This window comes from Rhincodon typus, chromosome 2, assembly GCF_021869965.1.
Source record: "Rhincodon typus isolate 14 chromosome 2, sRhiTyp1.1, whole genome shotgun sequence".
Lineage (NCBI taxonomy): Eukaryota > Metazoa > Chordata > Chondrichthyes > Orectolobiformes > Rhincodontidae > Rhincodon > Rhincodon typus.
In genome coordinates this window covers 140,836,565-140,850,071 of record NC_063333.1, presented here as the reverse complement: position 1 = coordinate 140,850,071, position 13,507 = coordinate 140,836,565, and the positions used below count along the sequence as shown (strand labels likewise).

Below are 13,507 nucleotides of genomic sequence, written 5' to 3'. Positions count from 1 at the left end.
CTTCTTCCCTGCTGTTATTAGACTGATGAATGGACTCTCTAACTTCAAATAATGCTGATCTTGCTAATGTTGATCTTGCTTAGCACATGCCCTGTGCAATGTAACCTGTATGCTTCTGTCCAAATTTTTTTTTTAACACTGTGCTTTGTGTGTTCCCTGTTTGCTATGATCTGCTGGTATTGCTTGTAAACAAAGATTTTCACTGTACTTAGGTACAGGTGACAATAAATCAAATCAAATCAAGTTTGTCGCCTGTAATAGCTCCTCCTTACCAAAGCGTGACTGCCATCCAACTCCTGTGACTCTCATCAAACCATTTTATTCACATGTTTGTGTCCAAATCTGTACATCGCTCACACGCACAGATAATTCCATCGTTTCCTCACAGTGTCTTGCTTATGACTGCTGGTGTCAATGTTACACCACATTATATATCACCAGTTTGTTATTATTTCCATTCGCACTATATTTATGGATACATTTAGAAGCACCACTTGCAGTTGGGCTATTATATACTGCTGTTGCCAATAATACAATCACCCTTAATAATGCAAACACATTTTTACAATCATTAAAGCGATGGTTTCCTTTTGCACAGTGAATAATAATCATGGTGCAGACTGGCAATATGCAATTGCCTTTGATCTATGAAGAGAGATTACAGAGTTAATGCCCCATTCAAATGCAGGGCAATGCCTCTCATTGCTTGCCTGCTGATCTATCCCTGTTTGCAATGATCGACCTGAGATGTGTTGTTGTGCAACAAGGCTTGTGATTGTAACTAAAAGTCGGGACTAAAGCTGATCACCAAGAGAATGTTAATATAATGCAAAGAGAAAAACCAATTTTGTTTACTTCTGCGGCTTTGAAGATCTTTTATGAATTACTGTACGTTGTGCTGCAATGCGGGAGAACATGCCTGAGTTAGCACATTGCTATAGCATTGAATGGATCCCAGAAAGACACTATATCTTTAAGATAGTCAGATGGCATCACAACATGTGATGCTGTAGTATAGGAAGGCTACATTCAGTCAGCAGGTTGTGTCATAACAAACAGAAAGCTGGTCAGACTCTTAATAGACCAGCCAACTACACACACATGATAATAGTATCTTAAGTGAGCATATAACTGAGACAGTACAAGTCCTGTGGCGTCGTTGTAGTGTCCCAGCCTCTGAGCCAGAAGGCCCAGGTTTAGGTGATACCTGCCCCACAGGTGCAAAATTACACGCCTGAACAGGTTGACTAAAATAACTACAACCAAACTGTATACATAAGTCTGGGATGTCATATTAGTCTATATAGTGAGTTGTGAATAAACCTCCAGATGTCTGTCTCAATATGAACCTGATTCTCTATGGGATATGATGCATGGGCTAACACATCAAAAAGCACACGATGGTAGCATGGTGGTAGGAAGAGGTCACATCAGCACAAATGGACTGAAACTCAACAGAAGTGTCCAAAACATGAGAGATACTGTGGGGAGTTAGCAAGGACAGGGAGGGTGCTAGTGACACCCACACCCCATGAAAGAATAAAGACAAGTAAAGGCACCCTGCAGTTCCATTGAAATGATAAAAACAATTGTTTTGCTTAATGTTTTGCGTGATTTCCCCAGGCTACGCTGTAGAAACATCTCGACATCGCAATTGTAGATGAACGAGGTCTATTCCACTCTGTGAAACCCAAATTCTGGAATGGGGGAGAGGGCAGGGATAGATGCTTGTTGACCACACATGAACTGCTTTTCTCTGCAAAGAGTCTTTTTTTAAATTCTGACTTGGGGTGTGGACATTTCTCACGAGGCCAGTGTTTGTCCCTTTCAAACTAAATAGTTTGCGAGGCCATTACAGAGAGCAGCTGGGAGTCAATTACACTGTTGTGAATCTGTAATCACATGTAGGCCAGGCTGAGTCAGGAAGGCAGATTTCTATTCCTAATGGAAGCACTGTCTTAGGTGGAGAGCTTGAGTAGATTGGGCCTGTATTTTAATTTTAAAAAATATGAGGCTGCCTTATTGAAACATACAAGGGTCTTAGGGGACTTGACAAAGCAGATGCGGAAAAATTGCGTCCCCTTGTGGGAGAGTCCAGGAGCAGAGGGCATCATCTCAGAGTAAGGGGTCACATAATTCTGTGGAATTCTTTACCACAGAGAGTTCTTGAGGCTGAGTCGTTCATGGCCGAGATAGACAGACTTTTAATCAGTAATGGAATCAGGGAATATGAGGAAAAAGCAGGACAGTAGCAGTGAGGGTTATCAGATCAGTAGACTCGATGGGCTGAATGGCCTAACTCTGCTCCTATACCTTAAGGATTAAAAGATATAACTAAAGAAATTGGATTTTTGCAACAAACAAGGATAGCTTCACAGCTCTGTTATGGCAGCAGCTTTTAATTCCAGATTTGTTGATTGAATTTAAACTCCACAAGTTGCCATGGTGAGATTTGAACCAACACCCGCTGACACCTTAGTAACTGGTTTACTGGTCCAGTGACATCCCCCCTGCCCCCACCCCTCCACACCATCATCTGCCTCAGTAATCATACTGGTCCTAGATCCACTGAACTCTTGGCAGCCATGATCAACCCTACCCTTCTGGGACTTACCTCTTGCTGGTGAGGTAGGTGGTTCCAAATGGGAAATCTTCCCTTGGGCCTCAGAACCCGTTTGTGTTGGCAATCCTTGGGCACCAAGTCTGTAATCAGGCCCGCACAGAAAATGCATTCCCCGGAAGTTGAAAGTAAGCAAGCTTCCCGATCATCGAGGCAGAATGCAGGATTCCGGGTTCCGCACTCTCGGATGCTCAGTCAACTGTGATGTGCAGATAAACAGAGAGAGGCTGTGCTTCACCAGGCGTGCTTTGTAAGAGTGGCAGCTCTCAGGGGGCTAATTGCAGCAACAGGCCTCATAACAAAATGCAGGAACGGTGCTCTTTAGCAAGCACAAGAACCGCACCAGAGCTGTGTTTTGAATAAGAACTCAAACCATAAATTGTTGCTTTCAGTAGGAAATGTACAACTATTTAAATGGTGCATCAAACCAGTTCAAAATTTTAAAACACAGCCAAAATTACGTTGTTCTAATTTGATCCCAATATCTTCCCTTAATGGAATTTTTTATTTCAGTCTCACTTAGGAAGTACATTAGGAATTTATCAAGGCTCTAAGTAAATTTATAATATTGCAATATGGAATACACAAAGGTCTTATCCTCATTTGTAAGCACCACAGCTTCTATGGAAAACAGAAGTGAACAGATGGAGTGTCAACCTCAGAATGCCTTTAGATTGTCAGAGAAAGTGAAAATTGCGGAAGAAATGTCTGAGAAGGGTGGGTTATATCAGGAGTCAGGTTTAACCTCAATACAGTGAGGATTTCGGGAGGAAAATATCCCATGTCAATTACCAGCGGGAGATAGTGGCTTCATGGTAATGGTATTAAGCTAATAATTCGGGTTAATACTGTGGGTTCAAATCATACCATGACAGCTAAAGCTAATCTTCATGATTGTGAGGCCATAGTTGACTCTTTCTTTTAAAGTGCATCCGGTTCATTAATGTCCTCCCTACAGGGAAGGAAATCTGCTGCCATTAACTGGCCTGGCTTACCGATGACTCCAAAGCCACAGCACTGTTGTTTTGGAATTGGTCCAGCAAGCAAAAAGGGTACATAGGATAGGTCAAATAATTATAGGTCGGTCAGTCTGACCTAGGTGCTGGTCAAATTACTAGAAACAATATGAAGAGACAGGATTAATTACTACTTGGAAAGGCATCTGTTCAGGGATAGTCAGATGGTTTTGTTAAGGGCAAGTCACATTGTACTATCTTAATTGGATTTTTTGAGTAGCCAGTAGTGGGATTGATGAGGGTAGTATTGTCAATGTTATTTTTATATATTTTGGTACAAGGTTTCACAAAGTCCCACACGGCAGACTGGTCAGAAAAATTAAAGTCCACGGAATAGGAGGAAATGTGAATCCAAGATTGGCACAGTGACAGGGGACATAGGTAATGGTTGGTGCATATTACTGAGAAATGAAAGTGGTCTCCACTGGTGCACCACAGGGCTCAGTGCTGTGTCTCTTGTTGGTTGTGGTCTATATCAATGAGTTAAATGTGGATGGCATGATTGGGAAATTTACAGTCAGTACTAAGATTCACTGGGTAGTCGATGGTGAAGATGATGGCTGTTGACTGTAGAATGATGTCAACGCCTTTGTGTGGCTGGAAACGTGGCAAATGGAATTAAATCCAGAAAAGTGTGAGGTTATACATTTAGGGATCAAGCAATAAACAGATGGGTACTGATAGGGATTGATGCAGGGAGAGACTTTGGAGGCATGATCACATGTCCCTAAAGAAGGCAGGACAGTAGACAAGGTGGTTTTCTTCATTGGTGAGGTATTGAATACAAAAGCAAGGATGTAATGCCAGAACTATGTAAAGATACAGGTTAGGCCACAGCTGGAGTTTTGTGTTCAGCTCTAGTACCACATTACAGGAAGGACATAATTACACGACAGAGTGTACAGAGGAAATTTAAAAGAATGTTGCCAGTTTGTGAAAATTTAGAATCCCTGCAGTGCAGGGACAGGCCATTTGGACCAACAAGTCCACAGTGACTCATCCCCCTACCCTATCCCTGAAACCCCACATTTCCCATAGCTAATCCACCTAACCTACATACCCCTGGTCAATTTAGCATGGCCAATCTGCCCTAACCTGCACATCTTTGGACTGTGGGAGGAAACCAGAGCACCCAGAGGAAACCCATGCATACATGGGGAGAATGTGCAAACTCCACACAGACAGGTGGCTGTGAATTGGAGAGGCTGGAATTGAACCCAGGTCCCTGGTACTGCAAGGCAGCAGTGCTAACCACTGAGCCACTGTGCTGCCCCTGCAAGAAGAAATTGTAGTTGTAAAGGAAACATTGGACAGGCTAGGGTCGTTTTCCCTAGAACAGAGGAGACTGAGGGGTAGCTCAATTGAGGTACACAAAACAATGAGAGGCCTGGATAGAGTGGACAGGGAAGGCGTCTTTACCCTAGTGGAGAAGTCAATTACGAGGAGGCACAAATTTAAAGTGATTAGTAGAAGAATTGGAGGGAACATGAGGGAAGACCTTTCATCTAGAGGGTGGTGGGTACCTGGAATTTGTTGTCCAGTTTGGTAGTTGAGGCAGATACCCTCAATTCATTTCACAGGTACATGGATCTGTTCCTGAACCATTGGAACCTGCAAGGCTATGGACTAGATGCTAGGAAGTGGCATTAGAATGGGTGGCTACATTATTTAGCTAGAATGGCTGAATGGTCTATCTCTGTGCTTTAACTTTTCTATGGTTCTAAGCCACTTCATTCAAGGGAAATTAGAATTAAGAAGGAAACATTGGTCTTGCCAGCAATATCTATATCCCAAAGATTATTTTTAAAATTGCAGGCTAGGCTCAAGATTCCACGTCTACAGGTCCCTGGTACAAACTCTATGCCAGGTTTTAAACATTCTAAGAATGAAATGGAAACATACAAGTAATGGTGCTGGAAAATATTTAACCTTTACACTGACAAGCCAATTAGAAAACTAGACTGAAGGACGCAAAACAATGCCTCCTGGCATTGGGCACATGAGAATACCAGCACACCATCCTGACTTGGAAAGCAAATAGCTGTTCCTTCAGTATCACTGGAACTTCTTCTCTAACAACATTGATAGTCCTTACACCATATGGTCTGCAGAGGTTCAAGAAGGCAGTACACCATCATCTTCTCAAGGATAACTAACAGTGGTAAATAAACACTGGCCTAGCCAGTAATACTCACATCCCCAAACAAAGAAAAGAGCCACAGAAATTTGCAGACGTAAACTGAAGTAACAAATACAAAATGTTTATGTATAAAGGGGAATAGTGGGCTCTGAAATATAGTTGACTAGATTATGCCGAGGAGACATTTTGACTAACAGCTTGATGGGAAAATAGCTTCACAACATCCTGGCACCATAAGTCAAATTATTTCACAGGGCAAACAAGAGAATTATTTGCTTTATGCCACATATTTCAGCAGGATATATTAACTTCTTGTTGTAAACCTTTCTTTAATGACTTGGACAGAGGAATATAATGTACTGTAGCCCAATTTGCAGTTGTCACTAAAATAGGTTGGAAAAGTAAGTTGCAAGGAAGAAATGAGTAATTTACAAATGGAAACGGATTAGCCAGGTGAATGGGCCAAAATGTGACAAACGGAGTTTAACGTAAATAGGTGTGAGCATTATCGAAGAAATAAATAGAAAAGTTACTATCTAAATAGAGAGAAACTTCAAATGCTTCAGTGTAGAGGGATATGGATGTCCTTGCGCATGAATCACAGAAAACTAATAGACACGTACAGCAGGTGATAAGGAAGTCAAACGGAAATTTAGCATTCATTGCTGAAGGAATGGAGCATAAAAGTAGGGAAGTGTTGTGGCAACTGTACAAGGCATTGATGAGATGACACCATGGAGCAGCGCAACTTTTTTTCCCTATGTTTCATGAAGGATGTAATTGCAATAGACGCAATTCAGAGAAGGGTCATCAAATTAATTCTAAAGGAGGAGAGACTGAGCAGTTTAGGCCCATACTCACTAGAATTTAGAATGATGAGAGGAGATCTAATTGAGGTATGTAAGATGCTAAAGGAAATTGACAAAGCAAATGCAGAGCAGATGTTTCCTCATGTGGGACAATCTAGAATGAGAAGTCAGAGTTATAGGATAAGGGGTGGCAGATTTAAAACAGAGGTGAGAAGGAATGACTTCTCTCAAAGGGCTGTGAATCTGTGGAATTCACTCTCCCAGAGTGTGATGGATGCCAGGACACTAAATAAATTTAAGGAGGGGATAGATTTTTAATCAGTAATGGCTTAAAGGGTTATGGGGAGTGGCAGGAAAGTGGATTTGAGGCCACGATGAGATCAAATGGTATTAAATTAAATGGTGGGGCAGGATTGAGGGCTGAATTGCCTATATCTACTCCTAATACTTATTTTTAAAAATGCAGGCAGAAACTTTGTTCCTGTGTCACTGAGGATAATACAAAATCCTCAGCATAACTTATGAAAAAAAAACAAATCAAGCTCTTGAAAAAAGTAATCAACTTGGTTCCATGTTAAATGTATTTTAGGAGTGGGGCTTTGTATGAAGTAACATCTGGTACCTAGCTTGTGTGAAATTGTGTTGGCCAGAACAGTGGCTCGGTGGTTAGCACTACCACCTCACAGTACCTCAATTCTAACCTCAAGTGACTGTCTGTGTGGAGTTTACACATTCTCCCCATGTCTGTGTGGCTTTCCTTCGAGTGCTCTGGTTTCCTCCCATAGTCCAAAGATGTGCAGGTTGATTGGCCACAGGAAATGCAGGGTTAAGGGGATGGCGGGGTGGGTCTGGGTTGGGATGCTTCCATACTGTAGGGATTCCGTGAAATCAGGAAGATTATAGCCAAACCTTGCCTGGACCAACCATGTAGCACCGGTGCAATAATTAAAACAATCAATAAAGCTGAGCTTGCAGCACATAACCCACAAGAAAACAGTCTGAAATAAGCCAGTGGCTCTTAAAGATTGCTGAGGCTTTCAGATGAGCAAATTGGTAAGCATTGTGGGAAAAGTAAAATAAAACATGAGGAACTAATAAAGGGGAAATTAAATTAAACACAATTGTGACACTTGCTGTGGTTCACTCTTAATTGTTTGAGACAAAAGCAATGATGAATGGTTTGTTCAAGTCAGGCTTGTGATTATCATTCCTCAGTGCAATAATTTCACAAGAATAGGATCAATGTTTCGAATAATTTGAAAAAAAAACAATCTGCCGTGGTCACTTTTGATAAATGGAAACATAACCATGAGGGATCTAATCAATTATACCAGCAGGCACTTTGGGTATCTCTAACTATATTGTAGGGCAGAACCTGGTGAAGGAGACTGGGGTCTTGGTCACTTTCCACCAAGACAGTAGGATCCCTCCATCACTTCTTCTCTGGGAAGCATTGTGTCCCCCTGAGGTAATTGGCAGGTCAGTGGTAAGCCTTGGGTTACCATGGGGGTATGAGGTCATTGGGCTGTGAGGGGTGATGGTGGAAGTGCTGGTGGCCCCTTTCTCCCTTTCATAGCCTAGAATCCATTTCCAGGGTGGACTAACTTGACTCCTTGCAGCCCCAAAAACAATCACGGCACTTTTTTATGAAGGGGTATCCACGGAGTCAGGAAAATTCTCAACACAGGCTACCCTCCTTGGGTACCAAAATACTGCCCCACATCTCACTTGGTCTAATGGCTCCAGAACATTCTGCGTTAATTAAACGACAGCAAATGTGTAAATAGAACATAGATGTCCTTTTACATTAATGTGCCTCCTTTTCTTGGGTACAAATATTTACCAAGCTGACTCATGTCAGCATGACCTCAGTATCTGCCTTTTCTACTGAAGGATTTTTGGACAGGAATTTGAAGTTTTGTGCTCATTACATTGAAGATTGCTGGCTAACGGAAAACAAATATTTCTTTTGTTTCAAAAAACGTTGGTGTCACTGGAAAAGCCAGCAATTATTGGCCATCCCTAACTGCCTGGAGAAGATAGTGTTAAGCTGTCTTCTTGAACTGTTCCAGTCTATGAGATGTAGGGACACCCACCATGATGTTAGGGAGGGAATTCCAGGATTTTAATCCAACGATGCCAAAGGAACAACAAAGTATTTCCAAGTAATGATGGTGAGTGGCTTGGAGGGGAACTTGCGGGTGGTGGTGTTCCCGTGTATCTGCTGCCCTTATTGTTCCAGGTGGTGGAGGTTTTGGGTTTGGAAGGTGCTGCAGGAGAAGGCTTGGTGAGTTATACCAGTATCTCTTGCAGTTGGTACACACTTTTGACAATGTGAGTTGATGGTGGAGTGCATCGACGTTTCAACTGGTGGATCGAGTGCCAATCAAGTGGGCTGACTTTGCCCTGGATGGTGTCAATCTTCTTGAGTGTTGTTGGAGCTGCACCCATTCATGCAAGTGAGGAGTATTCCAACATGCTCCTGAGCTGTGCCTTGTAGATGGGCAGACAAGATTTGGGGAGATAGGAAGGTGAGTTTCCTCACCCTTTTGTTTTATTCATTCGTGGCATGTGAGCAGCATTTATTGTCCATCTCTAACTGCCAAGAGGGCAGTTAAGAATCTATTCCATTGTTGTGGATGTGGACTCACATTTAGGCCAGATTAGGTAAAGATGGCAAATTTCCTTCCCTAAAGGACATTAGTGAATCAGATGGGCATTTTATGACAATTGACAGTGGATATATGGTCACCATTGGAATAGGTTTTTATTCCAGTTTTATCAAATTGAATTCAAAGCCATATCCATGGAAAATTAGCCTGAAGTTACTAGATTACTAATCTGGTGACTTTGTCACTGCATCACCATTTCCCCATGCTCTTATTTACATGGATGGTTTAGTTGAGTTTCTGGTCAATGGTAACTCTCCGAACGTTGACACTGGGGGATTCAGCAATGGTAATGCCATTGAATGTTAAGAGGCGACGGCTAGATTCTCTCTTGTTGGAGAATGTCATTGCCTGTCACAGTGTGACGCGAACGTTGCTTGTCGCTTATCAGCCCAAGAGCACCCAATCCTAATGTAAATAGAACTATTATTATCTGAGAAAATGAACCATCAACCAGCTTCAGTAATGCTGGATAGCTCCATAATGTGGTTCCTGTCAGTTAAATTCTCTGAGCAATGACAAGAGAATATTTTTTATAAACTGAAAAGTATATGATGCAATGATACAATAGCTTTAGTGTATGTGCTGACCACTATAACCAAAGGTAGTCTGTACCCGTCCATTACCATTATTTCAACATTGATAAGCTACATTTGTTTTGACATTGAATTCATATAACAGAGCAGTGCCTGAAAGTTGGTGATTTATACTGGTGACAATAATACTCAGGAATGCATAAAAGTAATCCGAAACTTTTGCGAATGAGCATCGAATTCTGGAAGCCATCTGGGACTGCTCAGAATCTCTGGATGTGGTTCGTTGTTCTTCAAAGCATGGTATCAATCATTTACTGAGACAAGATAAGAATAATGTAGTAATGTTGAGCCAATGAACTTGTGCTGTACGCATCTGGTCCAAGAGCAAATTTGCCTGGGATGGGGAGAAATGTGAGGAACATTGTTACAATTTCCACTGATGAGGAATTTACTGTCAGGAAGACAAGTCTTCTTTCCTCAGCTTCTGGATCTCTCCTCCGTCTTCTTCAGTCTACCTGTACTGTACCATTGGAGGCAGCAGCTGAGCTCAGCTGCTCAATGGTTTCAACCTGTGTCAGTCTTCTGGAAGTTTTGGTTTCCAATCTTGGGGCAGGCTGGTGGCTCAGTGGTTAGTACTGCTGCCTCATAGCGCCAGGAACACAGGTTTGATTCCACCCTCGGGCAACTGCCTGTGTGGAGTTTGCATGTTCTCCCCGTGTCTGTGTGGGTTTCCTCCGGGTGCTCCCGCTTCCTCCCACAGTCCAATGATCTACAAGTTAGGTGGTTTGGCTGTGCTAAATTGCCCATAGTGCCCAGGTATATGCAGGCTAGGTGGGTTAGCCATGGAAAATGCAGGATTATAGGGATTGGGTGGGCTGCCCTTCAGAAGGTCACTCAATGGGCTGAATGGCCTGTTTCCAAACTGTACAGATTTTATGAATCTGAATTGCAGTCTTAGTCTCCTTTGAAATTGGGAGAGGTTAATTTCATTACTCAGTTTTCCTCTTCAGTTAGGGTACATCTCAAAAAAAAAATAACTTCTGAAGCACAAATTCTGTCACAAAGCTACCTTTCTTTTGTCTGTTTATGGGATGAGAGTATCGCTGGTTACTGCCCATCCCTCATTACCCTGGCAAAGATGGTGGGGAGCTGTCTTCATGAACCACAATTCCTTAGGTACCTCCACAGGGCTGTTGGGAAAGGAATTCCAGGATGTTGACCCAGCAACAGCAAAGGAACTGTGACACTGATCCAAATCATGGCTGTGCATGGCTTATAAATGCTGGTCTTTTCTTTTAAGGTGGTATACATCACAGGTTTGAGAGATGCTGTTAAAAGAACATTGACGAGTTTCTGCAGTGCATCTGGTAGATGGTATACACTGTTGTCTCTGTGTGTGGGTGGTGAAGGGCGTGAATGTTGAAGGTGGTGGATGGGGAGCCAATCAAGCAGGCTGTTTTGTCCTTGATGGTGTTCAGCTCCTGAGTGTTGTTGGAGCCACATTCATCCAGATCAGTGGTGAGTATTCCATCACACTCCTGTGCCTATAGATTACGACAGGCTTTGAAGAGATAAAAATTAAGTTACTCACTATAGATTTCCTAGTCACTGTATTTATAAGGATGGTCCAGTTCAGTTTTTGGATAATGCTGTCCTCCCAACTACCGTCCTAAGATCTTAATAGTGAAGGCTTCAGCGACGCTACTAGGTTTGGATGTCAATGGTGATAGTTAGCTTCTCTCTTGTTGGAGATGGTCATTGCTTGGCATTTGGGTGGCTTAAATGTTACTTCCCACTGGTCAACATGAGCCTGGATGTTGCCCAGCTCTGACTGCATTTGGACATGGATTACTTCAATATTGGAGGAGTTGTGAATGACACAGAACGCTGTGAAATTACCAGTGAACATCCCAACCTCTGATCTTACAATGAGGAGGCTATCAATGACGAAGCAGCTGAAGATGATTGGACCTTGGACACTATCCTGAGGAACTCCTGCAGAGATATCCTGGAGATGAGATGATTGACATCTAACAATTACGACCATTTCCCTTTGTGCCAACCTACTATAGGAAGGATGTTATGAAGCTTGAAAGATTTCAGAAAAGATTTACAAGGATGTTGCCAGGGTTGGAAGGTTTGAGCTGTAGGAAGAGGCTAATAAGCTGGAGCTATTTTCCATGGAGGGTTGGATGCTCAGGAGTAACCTTATATAGATTTATAAAATCATGAGGGGCATGGATAGGGTAAATGGACAAGGGCATTTCCTCCAGATGGTCGAGTCCAAAACTACAGGGCATAGGTTTAAGGTGAGAGGAGAAAGATTTAAAAGGGACCTAAGGGGCAACTTTTTCACACAGAGAGTGGTGTGTGTATGGAATGAGCTGCCAGAGGAAGTGGTGGAGGCTGGTACAATTACAACATTTAAAAGGCATCTGGATGAGTATGAGTAGGAAGGGTTTAGAGGGATATGGGCCAAATGCTGGCAAATAGGACTAGATTAATTTAGGATATCTGGTCAGCATGGACGAGTTGGACCAAAGGGTCTGTTTCCATGCTGTACATCTCTATGACTCTACTTGACTACAACCAGCAGATAGCTCTCTTCCCTGTACCCATGACACCAGTCTGCCAGGGCTCCTAGATGCCAGACTCAGTCAATGGAGGCTTGATGTCAAGGGTAGTCACTGTCATCTCCCATATGGAGTTCAGCTCTTTTTGTCCAGTTTTGGACCAAGGCTGTAACGAAGTGAGGAGCTGACTGGCCCTGACAGAAGCCAAACTGAGGGTGGGTGAGATTTTCCTTTGGGAGTGCTGTTTGATAGCACTGTTAATGACACCTTCCAGCACTAGCTAATGATTGAGAATAGTCTGTTGGGTGGTATCTGGCTGCATTTGATTCATCCTGCCTTTGTGGACAGGATATAACTGAAGCAACCTTTGGAAGATGCCATGCTGTAGCTGTACTGGAATAGATTGTCTAGGGGCATAGCAAATTCTGGACACAAATCTTCAGCAACATTGGCTGAATGTTATTTCGGCCCGTGGTCTTTGTGGTATCCAGTGTTTTTAGCTGTTCCTTGATATCACGTGGAGTGAATCGAATTAGGTGAACACTGGTATCTCTGCTGCTGGTGATTTCAGGAAGGCACTTAGATGAATCATTTTCTTGGCACTTCTGGCTGAGGTTGGTTGCAAATGCTTCAGTCTTATCTATTACTCTGATATCTTGGGTTCCTCCATCATTAAGAATGGAAATACCTGCGGAAGACTTGATATTGATGGAAGCATTTCCACCGACACAGCCTTTACAGCAAAACTTACCAGCAACATAAATTCTGCAGACACAATGATTTAAGGCAAAATATCATTTATCAAACCCGAAAGTAAGTCCACATTCACGGCTAATAGGAACAAACTTTGACTGTTTGGAGAAACTTGAGATTGGACACTTTCTGAGATAACAAGGTGTAGAGCTGGATGAACACAGCAGGTCAAGCAGCATCAGAAGAGCAGGAAAGCTGAAGTTTCGGGCCTAGACCCTTCTTCGGAAATGGGAGAGGGAAGGGGGTTCTGAAATAAATAGGGAGAGAGAGGGAGGCGGATAGAAGTTGGATAGAGGAGAAGATAGGTGGAGAGGAGACAGACAGGTAAAAGAGGCGGGGATGGAGCCAGTAAAGGTGAGTGTAGGTGGGGAGTTAGGGAGGGGATAGGTCA

General features: G+C 42.7%; 2 protein-coding genes across 2 annotated transcripts in view; both read right to left on the bottom strand.

Moving 5' to 3' along the window:
* LOC109931017 (rab effector MyRIP-like) overlaps nucleotides 1-2,732 on the bottom strand; it is a 102,772-nt gene extending 100,040 nt beyond the window's left edge. The window contains exon 1 of the mRNA XM_048609177.1: nucleotides 2,615-2,732. Within this exon, the coding sequence (XP_048465134.1) occupies nucleotides 2,615-2,732 (118 nt within the window). The remainder of the gene's footprint in view (nucleotides 1-2,614) is intronic.
* Nucleotides 2,733-9,940: 7,208 nt separating this feature from the next.
* LOC109924980 (rab effector MyRIP-like) overlaps nucleotides 9,941-13,507 on the bottom strand; it is a 195,651-nt gene continuing 192,084 nt past the window's right edge. The window contains exon 4 of the mRNA XM_048612305.1: nucleotides 9,941-11,351. Coding sequence (XP_048468262.1) covers nucleotides 11,342-11,351 — 10 coding nt within the window. The 3' untranslated portion in view covers nucleotides 9,941-11,341. The remainder of the gene's footprint in view (nucleotides 11,352-13,507) is intronic.